The sequence below is a fragment of the Belonocnema kinseyi genome, chromosome 7 (genome assembly GCF_010883055.1).
Source record: "Belonocnema kinseyi isolate 2016_QV_RU_SX_M_011 chromosome 7, B_treatae_v1, whole genome shotgun sequence".
Taxonomy (NCBI): Eukaryota; Metazoa; Arthropoda; class Insecta; order Hymenoptera; family Cynipidae; genus Belonocnema; species Belonocnema kinseyi.
The window spans coordinates 129,865,800-129,888,786 of record NC_046663.1 but is presented as its reverse complement, the minus strand read 5'-3'; the positions used below and the strand labels follow the sequence as shown (position 1 = coordinate 129,888,786).

General features: G+C 34.4%; 1 protein-coding gene across 1 annotated transcript in view; it reads right to left on the bottom strand.

Moving 5' to 3' along the window:
* Window positions 1-21,683, bottom strand: part of LOC117177367 (signal peptidase complex catalytic subunit SEC11A) — an 89,157-nt gene extending 67,474 nt beyond the window's left edge. The window contains exon 1 of the mRNA XM_033368008.1: window positions 21,415-21,683. Within this exon, the coding sequence (XP_033223899.1) occupies window positions 21,415-21,462 (48 nt within the window). The 5' untranslated portion in view covers window positions 21,463-21,683. The remainder of the gene's footprint in view (window positions 1-21,414) is intronic.
* Window positions 21,684-22,987: the final 1,304 nt, after the last annotated feature.

Genomic DNA, 22,987 nt, shown 5'->3' with positions numbered 1-22,987 from the left:
ATGGCTGAAATTTTACCGTGATTTCGCTGGAAGCGGGTGCAATTTTTCAGATTAGCACCCGCTCCCGGCGAAATCCTGCGGTTGTCCTTATGACAAATTTTTTTCGGAAATATCTTCACGAAACGCATCACTCGCTCAAGCCAGACCTATATATATATATAAAATATGCCTGCTTCACGGGCACACTCTCATCGCGCGCTTCAATAAATGTTTCAATCAAACTTGATCAAAAAGGTGTCTTTTAGATGGCAGTATTCATATGCGTCTTCATATTTTGAATTGTCTACTTAACCCTTTAACGGCCGAATTATTTCCACCCACTTCCTATCCAAAATAACAACCGTTTTTGGAGTGCAACAGGGTCTCAGATGATAGGAAAAACGCCATAATTCTAACTCCACTCAAAACCACCCTAGAGTTAGAAAATGAAGTTGGAGAACTCTTGATAGGAATATTTGCACCTGAAGTATTTCAGAACATCCATAGAAGTCACCTCCAACCAGAAAAAAACTTCGCATGTATTAGAATGGTTGTATTTCATCCCTTCGTACAAAAAGCATAGAAAACTTGTTTTTTTTATCGGAAAAAAATCAAACGTTTGAGACCGAAAATGTACTAAAACCTCCACGCAGTGGACCCTGGAAACTATGAACATGTAGGCTAATTTCAGTCGTACGAAAAAGGAAAATATTAATTTCACTATATATCCATTTAAATGAGGGGCGATGTTCCGGCGAAGGGTTCATATAAGAGATGTTTCTGTAATTTAATGTGAGTACTATTGCTTACGCATCTGAATCTCACTTTATAACGAATTCGATGAAAATCGATCCTATGGATGCCTGTTTATCTATTTTAGGGGGTGAAAACTGCCCCTAAATTAAGGTCAGAAAAGTGTAAATATATTTTTAGGTTCTTATCGTAATCAGTATTTTTTTGTGTACCGCTGCGACTATATTCGCGATATAACTACAAAAATTTCCTCGAAAACAGGGTGCTTTTTGGAGTTACAGTTCACAGATTTCGAAGAGGGTGAATAAATGCTTACACTTTCTGAAAACTAGAAACACGTAGGTAGCTTATGCCGAAGAGAAAACAAAGCTATCTCAATTTTTGACGGAGTTATGGATTTTTGAACACGTTTTTGGGACATATATGTCCCAGTGACCGTTAAAGGGTTAATTAAATATAGTTAAAGGTTAAGTTTCTCAAAGCTCTGTAGGCTTTAAGGTACACATTCTCATCGTGACACTCGCTATATTTTCGACAGACATTTGTAAACAGGCTTTTTTAAGTCTTTTTTTCGTAACTGTCGTCATTAGGATGAATTATTTGTCCATTATAATACTATAAATATCTGCGCATCGAATTTTCAAATTCAGAAAAAAAGTGATCTTCAAAATTTTCAAAATGCACAGTGCTGCACTTTTGCATTATTGCTTACATGATACGTTTTAAATTGTTCAAATTTTATATTAGACAAGCTGATAAGGAAGTCGATCCGATTCCGAAATGTTAGTTTGTACAATACTGAATAAATAGTATGTAATAAGTCGAAGAAATCAGGTTTTTCCTTAAAAATTCTAATCGAGAAAAGTTATAATTTTCTGCAATTAATGACACAATTAAGAAATGTAAAGAATAATATATTTTCGTTTAAGATCTTTCGCACTTTTTTAAACAATTAATCATTCACTGGCACCTTTTCATAAGGGAAGTATAGGTAAGTCTCGTTTTTTCAAATCTCTTACACTATGTCGCTTATTATTCAGTATTTCCTTATCTCAGAACGTATACCCTATATTGTTTAAACAATAACTCACTGTTTGTTTTTCTGTATGCACTTTAGGGCATACCTACATGCAAATTAATTACTTAAACGTGAAATTATTTGCAGAAAATAATATCTTTTACGATTTACAAGTTAAAATTTTTTAAACAAATTCATTTTTTTCAAAAAATTGCAAAATATCCTTTAAAAAATATTGCTTCACATTCGCTAATTGTGTCATTAATTCCAGAAAATAATTTTTTTCCATATTAGGGATAATAATTGTTTAAACGATTATCAACTATGTTAAGAACAAATTAGTACTCTTGACATGCATCACATTTGTATCATTTATTCCGAAAGATAATAACTTCACGATTTACTGGGGGAAAAATGATTTAAAATATACTTGAAAACTCATGAATCATTGATTGAAAATAATTCATGTTGAAAAAGTTCGAAAAAATACTATTGGGTTTTCCCAATTAGAATCTCATGTTCATTTCAAAAACACGGGGGCATGAGTTAACTTAAAAAAAAGGAAAATGATGGTCCAGGAACACGAACAAATTGAGGAGTGATTTATGACAAAAAATCGAAAACCAAATTTTTACAGTAATATGCATTTTCAATATATAAAAAAGGAGAGCTGAGAATACCCAACCCTCCAAACTATCACTTGAAAATTTCACAAGTGGTAGCATTTACAGTAGAAATCTCAACTCTCACCTCGACGAGCCTTGCTTGCCTCCGTCATTTGATTATTGACAACCATAAAATTTTCTTATGTTAAACTTGCTTCCCAGTACATTCCGATTGGTTCGCGAAACCGTAACAGTCCGAGAGCCAGCGAAAATTTGTTGGCAATCATTTCCTTCAGCCTAATACTTTGAGGAATGCTGCAGATAGGTGTGTTGTAAGCATAGGTACTTTGGGTGGGTGGGGCAATGGCAGCCGCCCCAACGTGTAAAAAAAAAAGAAGTTTTCAATAATTTACTTCCGCTCGAAACTTTGTGAGATGATAGCTAATATAATATTCAAACGAAAAAAACCGTCGGCTGGCTCTATGCAGGAGGAAAACCAGTCAGCTGGTTATGGAAACATGTAAAAAAAATTAATGCAATGATTTCCTTCCGCTTAAAACTTCGTCAGTTGATAATTAACATGGTATTTTTTATAAAAATAATCGTCAGCTGGCTATACGTGGGTGGAATACACGTCAGCTGATGGAGTGAAAAGTCTCGTGAGCAACGATCGGCAATATATAATAGGTTAGCTGACGGGGTTTCCAGCTACATACAGCGAGCTGACTTTGTTTAATATTTCAAGTATTATGACGACTATTATTTAAAAAATTTTAAAGCAGAAGGAAATAATGTTTGTAAAGTTATCCCAAGTATACAAAATAAATAGTAAAAACATAAAATACAAATAAACATAATTGCTGAAGTGCGTAATGTTGTAAATTGTTTTCAAAAGTTTTATTCACGTTTGAACTGTACTTGAAAATGAAAGTCAAATGAATTAAAAATATTTGACTACAAAAAAAATCGAAAAATGATTCTAAATAATTTTTTTGAATACTGAATTATGCTAATTACTTATTTAGATTAATTTTTAATTCCTTACCTCTCTGCACAATTTATTAAATACATTTTACAGAAATCGAATTTGCACAGTAAAATTATTCATTTTCATAATGATAATTAAAGTTGTAGTTCATTATTATATTCTTTGTAAGTGTATTAAAGAACTTAAACGGCATAACCTTCAAAACTTTCTCACTTTTAGAATGAAAAACACTGTTAGATAATTCTGTATTAGATTTAGTATAAATGTAGTGGAAGCAAGAATGCACAACATGGAATTAAATTTAGTATACCAGCGTATGGTAAATTTAGTATATTCATACTGAATTTTGATACAATCTGGTCCCGGTGCGGAATAGTTCTTCATCCCTCTTAATACTTTTTTCACCTCCTCGGTAGTGATGGGTGGGCATTCTTTATCAGGTGTTATGAGGGCAACACATAACTCCTTGAAGCTATTTATATTTTCTGAGTCTTCGTCCAGTCTATGCTGAACTTCGTAGACTTCTCTCCAAAATACTTCGACCTCTTCTGATTTGGGTGGGTGTTCGACAGTAACTGGAGGGTCTTGGAAGAGTCGAGATGGGTCAGAGAGAAACTGTTATACAGGAACTTTATATTCTCGACAACTGTTTCTGTTGCACACTTGAGGCCAGACATGGTCCTTCTTGACTTCGAGAAGCGAACCATGTTCATTATCGAATTTTCGGCACCAGCTGACAAAAACATCAGAGCCAAGGAGAATGAAAAGAAAGAGAGGTATAGAGACCTTATAAGGGAGTTGCAACGATTGTACCCGGAATATTCAGTTAAACTAATCGTCCTTATCATCAGCGCTCTTGGAGGTGCCAAACTTTCACTCTTTAATAGCCTGAAAAGCATCCCTGCGTGTCAACAATTTGCTAAAACGCTTGCGGGAATAATGCAGAAGGCGGTAGTCCTTGGATCACTCCGTGTTCTCAGGGTGCCCGAAACTTTTGCCGGATCGTCGTATTGATTCCGTTACACACTGTAACCACCTATCTCACAGTCGTGAGACGTGGTTGTGGCTGAAATTTTACAGCGTTTTTGCTGGCAGCGGGTGCAATTTTTCAGATTGGCACCCGCTCCCGGTGAAATCCTGCGGTTGTCCTTATGACAAATTTAAAAAATATATATATATACGCGCGCAGCACACAAAAAAGAATTATTAAACACGAAGATAAACTTGAAAAGAAAAAGATCTTTTACTACAAAAAGAAATTGATTTTTGACTAAATATGTGGATTCTCAACGGAATAGCTGAATTTAAATTTTCCATTAACAAATACAAATTTGTTTAATTCTTGATTTTTTAAATTAAATTCCCAGCCTTTTCCCGGTCTCCCGTTTAAATCATCACTCAGCGTATGATTACTAAACAAATAAATTTAAAGACTGTACCATTTTCAGAAGGTGATGTTTTCAAGTTAAAAGTTTAAATTTCAAATTAGGATTTTTCATTCTAGAAGTGAGAAAGTTTTGAAGGTTATGCAATTTGAGTTCTTTAATACACTTTCAAATAATATAATAATCAACTACAATTTTAATTATGATAATGAAAATGAGTAATTTTACTGTGAAAATTGTATTTCTGTAAAAAATATTGAATAAACTGTGCAGAGAGGTAAGAATTAAAAATTAATCTAAATAAATTATTAGCATAATTCTGTAGTAAAAAAAACTATTTATAATCATTTAAAAATGTTCTTAAAGAATTAATCAAGTATTTTAAATTCATTTAACGTTCATTTTGAAGAACAGATCAAACGTGAATAAAACTTTCAAAATAATTTACAACATGACGCACTTAAGCAATTATTTTGATTTGTATTTTATATTTCTGCCATATATTTTTTGGCATGACTTTACATATATTAGTTCCTTCTGCTTCAAAATTTCTTAGGTAATAGTCGACATAATACTTGAAATTTTAAACAAAATCAGCTGGCTGTATGTGGTTGGAAAACCCGTCAGTTAACCTATTATATATTGCCGAGCTTCGCTCAAGAGACATTTCACTGCCTCAGCTGACGGGTTTTCCACTCACTTACAGCCAGCTGACGATTATTTAAAAAAAACCATATTAATTATCAGCTGACGAAGTTTTAAGCAGAAGGAAATTATTGCTATAATTTTATTTTTTACATGTTTCTATAACCAGCTGACGGGTTTTCCACCTGCTTAGAGCCAGCTGACGGTTTTTTTTCGTTTAAATATTATATTAACTATTATCTCACAAAGTTTCAAGCGTAAGGAAATCATTGAAAAGTTCTTTTTCTTACTCGTTGGGGCGACTGCCCTTGCCCCACCCACCCAAAGTGCCGCAGCTGACGCTAACTATACTTACAACACACCTATCTGAAGCATTCCCCTAAGTATTAGGTAGAAGGAAATTGGTCGCAAAAAACTGTTGCTGGCTCCCGGATGATAAGCACCGCGCACCAATCACAACCGGGGAAACTTCTATGCCGGTCGGGCTCTACCAGCAGCTAATGTAGAGATTAATAATAATGCTTATTAACGAAATACTGCTTTTAATATTGATACTTAATATTGCGATTGATAATATTAATTTTACCGATAAGGAATCACGCATTAATTTTACCGATAAGGAATCACGCTATCTTACGCATATCTATGCTGATTATTTAAATTATAATAATATTGATAGTGCTAGGGAGACTAGGATAACTACAGAAATGAAAGCCTCAAGCCATACGAATTTCGGATTGGTTCGCGCGCCCACGCATCCATTAAATTCGTTTAACTCTTACCAATTCACCTTAATTTTAACATTTTAGACTTCAACGTCATATTGAATTAGGAAGATTATTATTAATATTATTAGATAATGTAATATCATTGAGGTAGTGTTATATTGTTATAATAGATAAATATTATTGCAATAACCTAGTTTTCTGCTCAGCAGGAAGTAGCAATGCCACCAAAGTGGCGTTAACCATGATGGATACAGAAGACAACCCTTCCATCATTACTTCGAAAAGTAAAAAGCGAAAGCTCGCCGAAACGTCCTCAAAAAACTTCCGATTTCGTGTCTCATCCTCCTAGCTAATATCTTCAATGCCTGTATTCAACTAAGCTACTTTCCTAACTCATGGAAAATATCTCACATATTAGTTTTTCAGAAAAATGGCAAGGTTCCATATCATCCTACCAGCTAATGGACCATTAGTCTTCTTAATACAATGAGCAAAATCTTCAAAAAAATAATACTCAGTCGTGTAAACCATCGCCTCGAGAAATACAGCAACCTTAAGTCACAACAAACCGGTTTTATAAAAGATCTCTCTACGCAGAACATGATGCTCAAGCTTACCGAAGCCATTAGCTTAAATTTCAATCGGAGAAAACACACTGGATCTTCTTTATAAACTCTTATCTTTCTAACAGAAAATTCTCAGTCAAAATAGGCCAAACACTTTCAAAAGAGAAACCCATCCGAGCAGGTGTGCCCCAAGCCAGCATCTTCGGTCCGTTTTCTTTATTATCTACGTGAACATCCCTGAGGTCCCCGAAGTTACAATTGGATTATATGCAGACGAGATCGCACTATTCACTTCCTCTTAGCCAGTCCCGAAAATCTTAAAATTACTTAACAAAGCTCTTGAAATCATTGAGGTATGGACTAAGCTTTGGAGAATAAAAATTAACGTAGCAAAGTCAGAATATATTCTTTTCTCAGTCAGAAAGCCTGTCAAAATAGATCCACGAAAAAATTTTAATCAATCAATAGAATGGAGAAATTCCGTAAAATACCCAGGAGTAAACTTCATAAATGTCTTAATTTCAAGCAGCATATCCATGAAACTAAAGGGAACGCCCTCGGGGTTATCTCACACTTAAGCCATATTATTAATAGACACTCGAGTCTAAAACCTGAATATGAAATCCTATTTTACAAAATGTTTATTCGACCAATCATAACCTACGCCTGTACAATTTGGGGTGGTGGGTCAAAAAGTAACATCAATCACATCCAGATTATACAAAATAAATTCCTCAAACGCATTACTAAAACCCCCTAGATATACCAAGAACTCTGTCCTTCATAAAGAATTTCAATTACCTTATATTTCCGAGTATATCAAAGAAACCGCCACTAAGTTCTATGAATCAGCATCATTATCACCTTTTAAACATATCTCCTCTCTCGGGAAATAAGATTTTGATCCGTTTCGCAAGCACGCGATGCCAAAAGACTTGCTCATGAAATAATTTTAACAGCGACTTTCATTCTTCGATCCCTCTACCCTTCCCACTCTTCGTCTTTACTTTTCTTTCATAAAATAAATTATCAGATGCTTGAGGTTTTTTCCCGCTTGCGGGCTTTTTCCCCACATATAATAAACGTCACTCTTAATTCAGGTCATGTAAAATTTCTCTCAGATTGTGTGACAATGCCCAAACGGGTAACGCACAAAAACTTCTTATCCGATCATTCTTCGGGGAGATCATTAATCGCTAGTGCGCGATTCCTGTGCATTGGATCTCACGAGAGGGGGCAATAGTTGGGGCCCCCTCATCCCCACCTCCCCTTTTTTTAGCGTAACTCACTCCCCCTCTCGACTAGCTCGAGTAAGCTTGAACTTCTCTCTCTCCGAGTCCAGCCCAGGGAGAAAGATATAATAAATAAGTACTATTTAAACTTTCGCTGTTGATTTCTCTTCCTACGGGAATTTCAATCCGTTCTTTTCAGAACGAACATTTCCAACGTACGAATTTCTGTTGATCCCTACATTTGGAAATCGTCCGTTCTCACTCACGAGCTGTCATCCCTTCTATCCGAGTCGTCCCATCCGATAGTACCTAGGGAAGAGTTGACTGTTCATTGAGATTCAGAATTTCGAATCCCTTCTGGAGATCTCACCGGCTCGTTTGAAAGGCTAGTTGCCTAGTGGTCTCTCTGGATGGGAGGATGAAATTATAAGAGAAAGGCGTGGCGCAAGTAGTAGGGACGTCCATCTCTGGCTCGTCGACGGCGGGTGCCGGTCGAAGCCATCAATGATTATTGTCAGGAGCCGGTAGTCTTCATTTCGAACGGTCGACAGAAGTCGCCGAGACCTCACGAACCTCATCACCAGGAGGTTATAGAGTTCAACGAACCTTATCACCAGAAGGTGATAGATCTCAACGAACGTCATCACAAGGAGGTAATAGAGACCGACGAACTTCATCACCAGGAGGTGTTAGGAATTCAAGGACGCCAGGAGGCGAGACACTCAGTCACCTATCACCAGCGGAAGATTACCTCTCGGTATCAACAGGTATAAATTTGTACCACCCAAGTGCAGACCTGCCCAGCTAGGGTAAGTTCCCGCCGGGAACACATGTCTCGTTCCACCTCTATTTCGTTTAGAGAGCGGAAGTAGTGGCAGAGGCGTGTGGCAATCTCTCCTCTCTGGCGTCAACTAGCGCCGTAGATACGAAATATAGTCTTAGGGGCGACTAACTTTTCTATATACAATCTTAATAGTAACTAGAGTTTTAATTATTTTATTTCAGTATGTGTACATTTATTCAAATTCATGCTAAAGACAGTACTTTTTGGAACTTTTTCAAAATGATTTATTTTTAATCGATAAGTCATGAGTTATCAAGTATTTTTAAAGCATTTTGTATTTTTTAACAGCCCCCCCCCCCCCGGTAAATCGTGAAAAGTTATTATTTTTCGAAATAAATGACATAAATTTAACGCATGGCAAGAGTATTAATTCTTGCTTAACATGGTTGATAATTATTTAACAATTTTTTATTGTTTGAACAATTTATCTGCCTATAAAGCGTTAAAAGTTATGTTCTTAAATTAATAACATAATTAACGAATATTGAACAATTTTTTTTTCTTAAAGATATTTTACAATTATTGAAGAAAAGTTCATTTTTTTTAACAATTTTGAATGGTTTAAACCATTTTTACTTGTAAATCGTAAAAGATATTCTTTTCTGAAAATAATTTCACAATTAACGTTTGTTACGAGTAATATTTTTTTGTTTAAGATATTTACCAATTCTTTAAGCAATTGATAGTCATTCACTTGCGCCTTTTCATAGATTGCTTTCGGAAACTTACGGGGATCATCGTCCATCGATTAATACGTGTTAGTACTTGTTTAGAAAATTTAAAGGTTTAATTGGGAGTTGATCGTTCAACCATTTCTAGACGCTTACATGCACTGGGAATGGTCCAAAAGCAAGGAAATTGGGTGACGTACGAACTGAAATCAAGAGACGTGGAACAGATATCTTTCTCTTGTTAATTTTTCACAACAGCTACTGCAACGGCAAAATCGGAAAGTATGTCTGCATCGTATTGTCAACATGCATTATTTATTACTTTACTAAGAAAAAGTGGGTAAACAGTTAAGCATTTCAGAAGAAAGCGCAACTATAAAGCATTAATAAATAAGAAAATATTTATAAGCTATAATAATTTATTTTAATAATTTTTTTAAATTGAATTAATTATTAGCTCACTAAGTGAAAAGTAGACAAATATTTGTTAATTTAAGATAAACCACAACTTTCTATCATTATACAAATTTAATATTAATAATAATAATAATAATAATAATAATAATAATAAGTAGAAATTACCTAGAAAATTAATTGTGTTATTTAAAAAGTAATTATTCATTTATATTCTGCAACTAATTGCAAAGAGATATCTTGAGTTTCAGTTCAATTAAACTAATATTGAAGATTTTTATGAAACTACCAAAATCGACGTTATAATTTTAAGATCGTTCTAACTTCGAATTCTAACTTTCGAATCGGTGCTACCGACACTCATAGTGTTTCGCTCAGCGCTCATAGGAACAGTCCCCTAGGCTGTCCAAATGACATTTTGTAGTTTAAGAACTGCTGATGAATAATATGAAGGTAAGCGGGTCGGAAAATCAAACGATAACCATCAGTGCAGCCACAAAGTTCTTTTTTGCATGGTATTAAAAAAGATAAAATCAGCAGAGCTAACTGTTTGTCGCAAGGCTCAAAAGTCATCCCCACTGGGCAGTCCGACAGATATTTTAGTTTTAAACCTACCAACCAATCATATCGGGGTCTTAAAGTAAGAAAATATAACGGTAGCCGTCGGAGCAGCATCAAAGTTCCATTTTACATGGTATTAAGGAAGAAAAGTGGTAACTGTTTGGAAAAACGGTCACAGATCATGCCCAGTAGGCTCTCCGACTGAAATTTTTTAGTTTCAAACCTGCTGATCAATAATATTATTTCAGAAGCTCTAGAAACAGCTACATAACCTCTGGTGAAGCACCAAATAATGTTACTTTTGCTTACTGTAATAACTTTCAGGAAAACCTAATTCGAAATATTGAAGCTCAAAAAGGTCAGTTTAGTTTGGGTTTTATCGTTCTGGTCTGTGAGCAGCGTCCATTATCAAATTGTGAAGCGATTACGAAAGATAACGAACATTAGTTTCGTATCAAGCATAGTCAATGTACAATAATACGGTAGCAACATGTGTACATGAGCCAAGCGTTCAAGTGCCAGATTGGCACATTCAATAGTAGCCTTGGATAGGATCAGGGTCATTTTCGTCTTCAAAGTCATGCTGCAAGTTTTCAATAGGCACACACGCAATCCAAAGTTGATGGTTGGTCGCAATACAGAATCGTGAAAAGACTCACTCTTAGCAATCCTGGCTCTGGGATCATTTTCGCATGACGCAAGACTTCCAATTGCAACATTCAACCTACTAGCACGTATCGTAACTGTGCAAACGAGACTATGTATTAATTGCAATCAGTCCATCCTTAATGAAATATTCTTGATGGAGCGTGAACATAAACTGCGAATTCTAATTGCGTTATCTGTAATAGTTTACATGATACACACAGGCTTTCAGTTGAATGCAAAGTCAATGTTTTTGTATAATTGACTATTTATATTGCAGTAGATGTGAGATCTTGCCAACATCACTTAGATGATCGAGGCTAAATTTTGTCGTCCTTGTTTTCTGTCTTATGATTCATTAACATGCCCTACATTATAAGCGGTAAGCAACTTCATCTTTTTTCAGGGACTTCGCAGCGTGACAATGAGTTCAACGAGATTTGATGATGAACACAGTTTTACAGATGAAGAATTTCACTCTATTTCTGGTGTCACAAAGCAACAGTTTCTTAAAATTTTAACTTTTTTCGATCCATTACGTGTGCAGGTGGTCATAGGTACGTTAAAAAAACCTTCTCATGGTCTTGTGCAAGTTGCTACAAAGACTTACCGATAATTTCATGAAGTTGAATGTTTCAGTATTCAAGCCGATTAGCTGTAAGACTTGCTGTCACCACTGTTAGACAGTCATTGATGCTGCGATTCGTACCTGACAATATTGGCTTCGATTTGATTACACCAGACGAATATATCAAGCGACATGTGATAAAATGTGCAAATGAAATGCACAATCCTAATCCAGATATTCCAAGAGTGATCGTATGCATTAACGGTAGCTACAGTTGCATCGAAAAGACTGGCAACTTTCGTACTTTACGACAGTCATATTATGCACAAAGGACGCCAATTAGTGAAACCTGCACTGGCCATGTCTGCAACTGGATATATACTTGATATTTATGGACCATATTTTTCGGGAAGTAGGAATAACGATGCTGCTATACTCGAGACGAAACTAATGTTCATTATCCTTCGACATCGCTTCACAATGTGATCACTGACAATATTTGGTGCTTCACCAGAGGTTATGTAGCCATTTCTAGAGGTTTTGAAATATTATTATTGATCAGCAGGTTCGAAATTACGACATGTCAGTCGGACAGCCTACTGGGCCTGATATGTAAATGTTGCGCCAAACAGTTACCACTTCTCTTTTTTAATATTATGTAAAATGGAACTTTGGCGCTTCTCCGACGGTTACCATTATATTTTCCGACCTTGAGACCCCGATATTATTGATCGGTAAGTCCAAAACTACTTAATGTCAGTAGGGTAGCCTAGTGGGGATGACTTGCAAGCTTTGCGCCAAACAGTTATCGCTTCTCATTTTATCTGTTTTAATTAGGTATTTTCACTTCAGCCATCAGCCAACTTCACTTTGTTAAAAGCAGAGGGGAAAACAATGGATCAAATTCATGGAACCAAAATTTATTTCTGGAATATCTTTGTAATCTCAGACATTTGGTCCCTTGTTTTCCCCTCAGTAATCTACGAAGTCAAGTTAGCTGTTGATTGAAGTGAAAATACCTAATACAATGCAAAAAGAAACTTTGTGGCTACACTGACGGATATTGTTTCATTTTCGACATGCGGACCTCGATACCATTCAGCAGGCGGACAGATCTGAAACTACAAAATGGCAGCCGGACAGCCTAGTGAACTGTTCCTATGAGCGTTTCGCCCACTACTTGTTGAATGTCAGTGGCACTTCCCTTTGCAGCATGAAAATCGACCTTTGAGCCATTTTTTCCGAAAAACTGTCCATTTTTTCACACTTTAACATTGATTTTTATGATCCATAGACCAAAAACTAGTAAATATTTCAGTTTGGGAAGGTTTGGCCTAGATCTTTTTTCAATAAATTTTGTGCGGGGCCCTTTAACCCTTGTTTGGCACAGGGTGTCGTATACGACTCTACACGTTTTAAATTGCTAAATTAGAGTATCTAAACATAAGGACAGCGGGTTTATAGTAACAAAACCTCAATAACTCGGATGTTAAACTAACTTTCAGGGCATAGAGCGCAAGGCTGGGTATACAGCAGTCGTTTAAAGTCGTCTGGGGTTTTTCACGACCACGGTGTGCCAAGATAAAATTAATCAGAATTGTAAATCTTTATGCAATTAAAACCATTTTTTTGTTTAGTTAAATTTAATATTTAGCTATATAACCGATATGATCTTTTAAAATAAGTATTCCAAAAGGGCCAAACAAGGGTTAAGATTGTATAACTTAGATCTTCTTAAGTTCAAGAGACTCAGTTTTAAACATTTTGATCTATTAAGATAGTTGCTGTATTAAAAATTAGGTCTCTGAAAAAAATATTTTCTATGATTTAAACAATCAAAATAATATTACTGATCATTTCCTTACTATCGTTTCTTAATAATTGAAAAAAATGTTTGTGCTTTAATAAATGATTGCTTATTTTTTCAGATAAAACATTCTCTACCGCTTTATCTTTTACAATTTTGAAAGAAAATTTGTCTATGAATGAAATTGTTAGACCAACTTTTTTTAAAGAAATCGTTTTCAGATAAATGACTATATTTGTAGATTATTTACTTATTTTAAATATTGCAAAGAGAAAAATTCTAGGGAATGTTTCTTTTGAAAAATAAGCAATAATTGTTTGAAGTTCAATACCTTTTAAAACATTGGTGAGAAACGACAGTCAGCGAAAATACAGTTACAAAAAATGTTGCTAAAACAATTATTTTTCGTAAGATTTAAACTTACTTCTTTCGTAAGACTTAAATTTCACTAACATTTGAATTCTAAAAATCATAGAAAACTTTTTTCTTACAGAAGCCAGAGGTGAACTTTATATCGTACAATCTCTTCGCGACAAAATCTGTTGTGTTTTAGAGAAAACTAAACGGCACGTGTTTTCCCGATTTAAGAAAAAAAAAGTTCTGAAATTATAAGTATTTCAATTTTGAAGTTTTCTTTAAAAAGATTTATGAAATTCTGTTTTTAAAAATATATACATTTTTACTTAAGGTAGTTCACACACGCAAAATTCGTCCAAAAGTTTTAACTCAGGCCGATCCAAAACGCCATTGCGTTTCTCCTACCCTTTAGTCCAAAATTTTGATTAGGTTTGTACACTCTCATTGTAAATACACACAAACCTAAAATAAACGTATACACCGCATAGTAGTTAAGCAATGAGCGTAGCAACACCACACCACATAAGCGCCTTCATCAGCAAGGCAAACAGTGTTCCCAAATCGCCATTACTTCCTTGCGTTATATTTATCGCGTGGATAATAATATTATTCTTTGGACAGTTATATCTCTTATCCTAAGCTCAAGAAAAAATTTCAATTTTTGTACAATTTTCGTTTTATCTTTTTCTATACATCTCTAGTTCCTAATCTAAATGGTAAGAACTGTTTAGATGCTACAATTAAAAGTAACACACATTTAAAAGCGGTAAGTCTATCAATTTAACTCGTTTTTATTTGAGACCCACGTAAAAGGTACTGTTTTCAGTGGATAATATCTAACTTTACAGGCTCAACATGGAGCTAAAAACAGCATGGTCGTTAGATACTAATTTCTTCTATGTACACCAAACTCTCGCTTTCAGTCACCCCGTTCTAAGCCTTCCTAGAACTGCTGGCTCACGCAGTTTCTCAGAGGAGTAGGGCGAGAGCGGTTGTGACATTATATATATAGCTATTTATATATATTCCAATTGGAAACGAGTCAGGGGGCCCTCACTGTTTACGTTTCTTTCCCCTTGAAATCAGTCCAAGGCCATTTGAAGGCAACCCCCGACACTTGACTGAAAGCGAGATATTGGTGTATTGCGAAAATTTAAGCAAAGTGAAATCTCGCGTGGACTACCCTAATTGAGATATTTCAATTTTCCTGCCAGAGTCCCGGTAAGGTTTATCGACCCGTTTTGAAATCCTTTGAGAAATTAGAAACTATTGAAAATTACAATGTTCCACCTTTTTGTTTTGCTATATGTTTATTTCCATGCGAGAGGAATTCTATAAGTTTAATGCGGGTTAAACGATTTTTGCAGCCACGAGAATTTTTTTCTCACAAAATTGAATTTTTTTCAGACAACGATATATTTAAGAAAATTCTAGGAAAACCCTTTTCTTTTTATAACCCGTTCTACAAAAAATACTTCTCATTCAAGTCTATAATGAACATATTTAAAATGCGAATGATTCTGTACCTTAGAGTTGCATGATCTGAAAGGGATTCGGACCTGACATTTTATTTTGAAATTTCGCGCATTCGATTTTTGCGCCACCTAAGAGCAGTGTTCAGAAACACCTCTGAACTATGCCTTTTGAGATTTTAAAGTTAACTCCCCTCACATGCATCGCTGGTACAATTACCATTGCCTTTTTAATTATTAATTTTTTCATTATTATCTACCATATAATAATAAATAACTTACTATCCTTATTTTGACCATCACCCCCTCCTGCATATATTCCGACGGGCAAAATAAGGTTCCGTCCTTATTTGGCAATAATTGCATGTCAAAATAAGCTACCGTCGGACATTTCGCGATACTTTTATGTCGAAATAAACTACCGTCGGCTACTCCGTCATATACTTTTGGTTGTGTGAAAATGTTTGATTTTGTGCCAAATAATCGTTATTTGCGGGAAGTGTTGATTTTCTTCTTTCATTCGAAGAAAACGGCGACTGAAGCGGATCGAGAGAACCAAAAAGTTTTCAGAGATGCTGCTCTAAGTAAAACAACGTGCCCTAACTGGTTCCGTCACTTCAAAGACGATGATTTCAATGTTGACGACTGTTCGCGTGAAGACTTGCCAAAAACCTTCAAATACGCTGAATTGGAGGCATTGCTCAATCAGGATTCGTACTAAACGCAAGAATAGCTTGCTTCAGCATTAATAGTTACCCGCCAAGCCATTTCCAAGCGATTGCATGCGTTGGGAATGATTAAAAAACAAGGAACTTGAGTTCCTTATGATTTGTGCCATTTGAGCGTGGTTTTTTAGCCTGTGAAAAACTGCTTTAACGGCAAAAAAAGAAGGGTTTTCTTCATCCCATCGTGACAGGTGATGAATGGATTCATTACAGCAACCCAAAGAGAAGAAGGTCATGGGGACTGCCCGGTCATGCTTTTACGTCGTCGGCTTCGCCGAATATTCGCGCATCAACACTTCCCGCAAATGACGATTCTTTGGCAAAAAATCAGACATTTTAACACGACAAAAGTATATGACGCCAAAATAAAATCGAACAGCACTTACTGTTGGGCCATCTATTGGCAAAAAGCGGGAACTTAGTTTCGCACCTAATACAACATCAACATTTTTCTCGTGAACAACTAAACGGATTTTTGTGATTCTTGTGTTGCAAATTTTTGTTTAAAAACGTACATGACTAATCTTTTGAAAAGTCTGACGCGCAACATGCTCTGCGCGATCGTGCGTCACACTAAAAAATGTACGCCCCGTGAAATAATATAAACTACTTAGTATTTATTTTCACATTTACCTCCAGAAAATTAAAGTATAACATGTGTTCACGAGACAAATTTTGATAATTTTGTAACATCAATTATCAATTGGTAATAACTTTTGCAAAAAAAATGTGCTTGCGACCAAAACCTAGAGAAATCTTTTCGAAAATAAGGGCTATTAAAAAATTCATTTTAAAACACAAAAACGACCTCTCATTTATGGTGGCATACTTAGTATAATTTGACTTGAGCTAAAAATTCAAATTAAAAAAAAATCGTGAGCAGAGCATTGCAATTAATGCAGATTTTGCCGATGTTAGGCCAATACCACACTGTTATATAGACCGCTTTTTTTGGCTCCGCACACTTTTTTGTGTTCCTGTGCCATTTTTATTTAATTTTTATAAAACTGATACATGTATTTTCTTTGTTTCGTTTAAAAAATCGACATTTCGGTCTTCATTTTGTTACTTTATAATTCATTATTACGAATTATTTAATAAACAAAATTAAGTTTCAATTCCACACTTAAATTATTTTGGAGTTGAAGTTTATAAAAAAAAACTCAACTTCGGACAACAAATTTTGCGGATGACCCTGTTACCTTTAGATTTGGCAATGGACTTTTCTAGGTCTGACTTCCAGTTCTGTCAAAACGGCGACACAATTTCGGCTGCCCCATACAATATGGAATCAAGTTCGTGTGAGTCCATATGAAGAATTAGGCTTCAGTTGTTCTGTATATGGAATAAAGTCTATTTTTATCGATCTTGACATTTAGACTTTCGTGATAAAATAAATAAAAGCCGGTCATTCTGCAACACGAATATTATTTAATGGGGTGCTGCAAAACGGTATGCTTGTTCATTTTATTGCAAAAAATGAAGCTGTCAAAAAATAAACTTGATTCCATGTACAAAACTAAAACCAGCTTCTTTATACGGACTTACTCGAACTTTATTTGATACTATGGCTATGATAGCACACAACATAACGACCACACTCCGTACTCAAGATTTTCCAGACTGGCCGGCAAAGTCCGGAATTAGATACAACTTTGGAGAAAAAAAATGTACATATTTCGTGAGGTTGTAATGTACTTAATGACCAACGTCACCGACGATATCAGTTTACATAAATACTGTGAATATCATAAATAAAATAAATGAAAAATTAAACTACATAGTACTATTAATTTGGTACCGGCTGTAGGAGGGGGTGTGTTTAATAAAAAAATCTATAGTCCACAAAGTCGCATATCGCCACCCAGGTTCCATATTGTATGGAACAGTTGTATAATTTTGAAATTAGGCGTACAATCTTTTTTTTCTATGTACTTTATATGTTGCCAAAATTTAAAGAAAAAATCTGCCACAGTGTGCGAAGACATTCTCGTCGTGAGCTACGTGCAGCTCGCAAGTTTGAGCGCACCAAGGGTGCGCGTCTGTTGAATATCGTGCTTCGTGCTTGGATATTTATTCTTTGCAGTCAGGATGCTTGAATGAAACTTTAGCAATAACATCTCATTTAGATCCCAGTTTTCATGCTTCTACACACTCTGACTTTTCTCCATAATGAAGTATAGTTAGATATTAAATTGCTAAAAGCCTCTGTATGCTTAGAGGTACAATTTCTCATCGTCACACTTGTACTACGCGTTCGGTTTTCGACCGACATTTTTGAATGTATATTCATTCTCTGAGCTACCTTTCTTCAGAATATTTTCTCTATTTCATGTTTTTAGGCTAAAAATAGGAATTTTGTTCATAATATTTTTTATGAATAAAACAAAAGCTCCTACACATATTCTTCTAGCCTTTTTTACGCATCGCGGGCCTGTTTAAAAATATGTAGAAGCTGAAACTCCTTAAAAAATTTCACTCATATTTAGAGACGTTTAGTTCCAATTTTTTTACAGTATTTTCGAGAAGTAAAACCAAAATGGCAAGTCCTATAAAAAATGGACACAATACATTTTTTAGGACTTTTTAATAACTAAAATTGCTCTTTAATAAAAATTTTCCCCATATTTAGCGTAATTTCTTTCAAAATTTAAATTTTCTACTTCTTCACAGCAATTTACATCAATAAAACAAAAAATAGAAGTCCTATAAAAGAAATCGGTAAAAGAAATTTTGTAACACTCTTTAAAAACTATAATTGTTCTTTAAGACTTTTTCTCGTAATTTGCTTCGTTTGGTTCAAATTGTAATTTCCCATTTTTCACAGTATATTCTATAAATAAACAAAAAATTACAAGTCCCATAAAAAATGGCTACAATACATTCTTTAGCACTTTTTTCAGTATTTTCCGCCGTTTGTTTTAAAATTTGAACTTTCTATTCTTTCATGAAATTTGTACTCTTCAAAAGCTATAATTGCGCTTTAAGACACGAGCCCTATACAAAAATTGTAGATATATTTAAAAGTTTTAATTCTCCTGTTAAAGTTTTTTAACGTCTCTGTCGTCGTTTGGCGTTAAATGTCACAATTTGATTTTCAGATAGAATTTTCGATTGACTAAAACATCCCGGTAAAAAGGCTTACATTAAAAAGTATTGAAAAATTTCATTCATTTAGTGGTAACGTGAGAAATATTGAATACTTCTGGATTCCGTTTTTGTCCTCCCATTTTGAATATCCACGGCAGTTGAAATTAGCTCTCAAATTGAATCCCTTTCTGTACCTAGCGCTGACAATATTTTGCTGAATACCACAAACCAACCAAGAATTAGAAAAATTTTAATCCCTTTTAATTTAGCAAATTTTGCTACATTTATTTACTGTTTTTCGAATAATAATCAGGCAAAAAGCTTTTTAAAACATAGCGTCGGTCATTTTACGATGTCAGGATCAATTTTCACACAGAAGGTTCTGGTGAAGAATAATTTTGTCAATTTTTTATTATGATTTTATATTTTTTCAATTGATAATATTTGAACAAAGTAAACATTTGACGATAAAGAAATGCATTCTTACATACAATCCTACTAGATTTGGAAAATTTCATGCTTTTAGAGAGCGTTCTAATGCTTCAAACGAAAATTGTGTTTTTAATGTATTCGAGGTTACGTCTGACAGCTCCGATCGGCTTTAAAAGGGATTGAAATCTTATAATTTTCGCCGCCTAATGAGAATTAAAAAACTACGGACAGAAACGGCATTCTTAGATATTCAAATTTTCTAATACTTTTTAATGCCAGGCTTCTTACCGGGATTAGTGTTGGTCAAGGAATGTTGGCTCGCAGAATCCTTCTTTCTGTTAGAACCAAAGAAAGTGTGAAAAACCTATATTTTATCCGTTGATTTCTCCGAGAATTATCGTGTTTGTGGACGAACAGACATACAGACATAAGGACAGACGCCATCGTAAAAACTTGATTGTCGTCTTTAGTGGGGCTCAAAACGTAGAGAACCGTTGAAAAAGTTATGTGTAAAATTTTGGAAGATTCTAATACTTTCTCAATCATAAATGATGAGAATGTTAAAAAAGTATGGTTAATTTAAACATTTTCCTAACATTTGCCTATTTGCTTGCTGGTTAAGTTATCTCTAGTAAAGCGATTTCTAGTAAAGCGATTTATTTTCGGTGATTCGATGAACTTCAGATTGTTTTTATATCATAATCACATCGCGTTGACCTTCGAATAAAATTTTTACTTTGCAAGTAAGTACACTAACACAGATCTTTCACAACTTTTAAATAGTGATAAATCCATAATTATAATTTATCTTTTGAAAACTTTATGTAAATATTTAACATATTATATGTGGCGTGGAAAGAAGAAACCGATCTTACAGCGCATTTTCAGCTTTTCGAGAAAATCGTGTTTGCCATATAAAACGCATTATATTTCGTTCAATTTTTATCGCACAGATTGGAGAATTAGCTCATTCGACCGGGCATGTTTTGGCTCTTTAGAATAATTAAAATACTCGCGTTCGGTTTTTGGTGATGTAAGGTCGTTTTCTTCGTTCCACGCCACATATAATGATAAGACGTAAAAAGGTTATCTAAAGCCGGTGGAATGGAGCATGACAAATTTACCTATGTGTAGAAAATAATGCTAATATCAGCGTTTTCTCGGAACCTAAAATGTACCACAGGGTTAAAAAAGTTTCGCCCCCTATACATTTCTGAGTAATCTAAGTATAGTGACAAGCCTTTGAGAAGTCAGGCAAAACTACTGCACAGCCACATCTATTACATGACTACTGCACTCAATTATTAATTGAAAACTCCTCTAAACAGATTTCATTTACACTATGTCCTATATAGATTTCCATCCTATCTCAGATCGTGATTGGAAACAGGAAATCATATAGGAACCCATATGGGTTCCCACGTGGATGTCCATGCAATTTACAATCTAGGATGTTTGAGTAATGTAGTGTCAAATAACGATTTTTTTAATTATTTCAACACCCTTAAAATGCCACTACTTATTACTTGCTACGGCCCCTCGTTTTCAAATAGATTTGATTTACGTATAACAAAAATAATTTCCTATTTGGAATTTCTCGTGCTTATTTTGCAATAAAAAAAAAAGAAAATCAATAAATATATTTATCTCCTTGCACACATTTTATCATTTTGAGAGACACCAAATACGAAACATTCCCATATGGAAACTGGATTCGAAGGCTAAGACACGACTACAGTTTTAACATTTTACAGAATATATAAAACATTCAAATGTACAGAAAAAGGTAGTTATGTTTAAGTATCGGAATGTACACAACCGCACTACTTTAAAAAATTAAATAACTTATTAACTAAGGATAACATTTTTAACAAAGTACACAAAGTGCAACGTGTTATTTAAATATTTATTTAACATGAATGTTATTACCTGACGTTTGTTCATACGTTTCAGATCATCAAAGGCGCTTTGTAACATGACGATATACACTGATTGTATCAATAAGTAACAGTATTAATAAATGATAACTATACGAAGGAATAACAACTTATTTGTAGGTTTGACACGAAGACAGCCTAACTGTTGATAATAACCTTACTCCTTCAACTCACTAAAACTGTAGTCGGTATTTCCAACACTGGTCTTTTCATACCTCTGCTTGCCGGCAGTGTACATGATCCAACAAACCACGGTCCCGCCACGCGCAAATAAAAAAGTCAACCAATCAGACGGTTCGACCCCACGACCCTTCCATATTGTATACTCTTGTGGAATTCGCGCGGACATATAGTCAGGGACGTGAAGTTACGCGTAACTGCAGGGTTTTACGTGAAATACCTAAGTGAAGTATTTGACGTAGAAAACAGGTAAAATACTTAATAAATTACGTGCCCAGATGGCGAAACTGTGCATTACCCCACTCTTTTGAATTTCTGATACTGATATTGGCAAGAGTGCTTTTTAGTGTAATAATTGTGAAATATTGCTATTTTTGTTCCTTTAAATACTTGTAATTAAAATGGATTTTAATATAAGTTTTTTAGGCATATCGGTAAAATATTCACACCCAAGAATTGTTCATAATTTGCTATGATTTTTCATATTTATACATATTATTATTGTTATTTTGAAATATTGGTCAATGTAATACTTAATATATACGTTCATGGTAAGCGTTTTTGTATACTGGTAAAAAATCAACATTTTTTAAATTTTGAATTTGAAAATTAAAAATTATTGATTTTGACCAGTAGACAAAAACACTTAACATCCAATAGACCAATACATAAAAACATTTAGCAGTCAAATATACGAAATCAAAATAACGGAAACCGCGGAAATTAAAATCCATTATAGACGTAATTTATAACGTGTAAGAAACTAGGCACGTAAAGTACCTAGTAATTTACTGCAATAAACTACGTCAATTACCTAGGGTGTTTTACTTACCCATCTCTGCATATAGTACTGGACCAAAGATATTATAAACGTAGATGCGGTACGGGCGTCGGAGTGGCGAATTATATATATAGGACATCACATTTTCTGCCCTATCGAGGTGCTGCCCTCATCGTACTACGAAGTCGAATTCTTGTGTTCTCATTCTTCGTTAAATATGACGGTAAAACAGTAAAAAAAATTTTTGAGGTTAGAAAAGTTTGAGATGTATGTATCGCTGAATTTTTTCGGATCTGAAGCTTGATCCAGGTCTTCGGTACAGTCTTTTTTTAATTATAAAAAAAAATGTTCTCGAAAAATCATATTTTTAATTTAAAAAAAAGTATTATAGAAAGACATTTCAAGGTAAACAAGTGCTGAAAGCATTTTTCTTTAACAATTTTTTTTTTATTTGAAATAATCAAATATTTATACCAAAGAAACAACTTTTTTAATGTTTGAAGTATTTAAACATTATTGTTTAAATTTAAAATGATAATTAAAACAAAATATATTTCTGGATAAGATATTTTGGTTGAAAATGTATATAGTATTTTTTAAATGA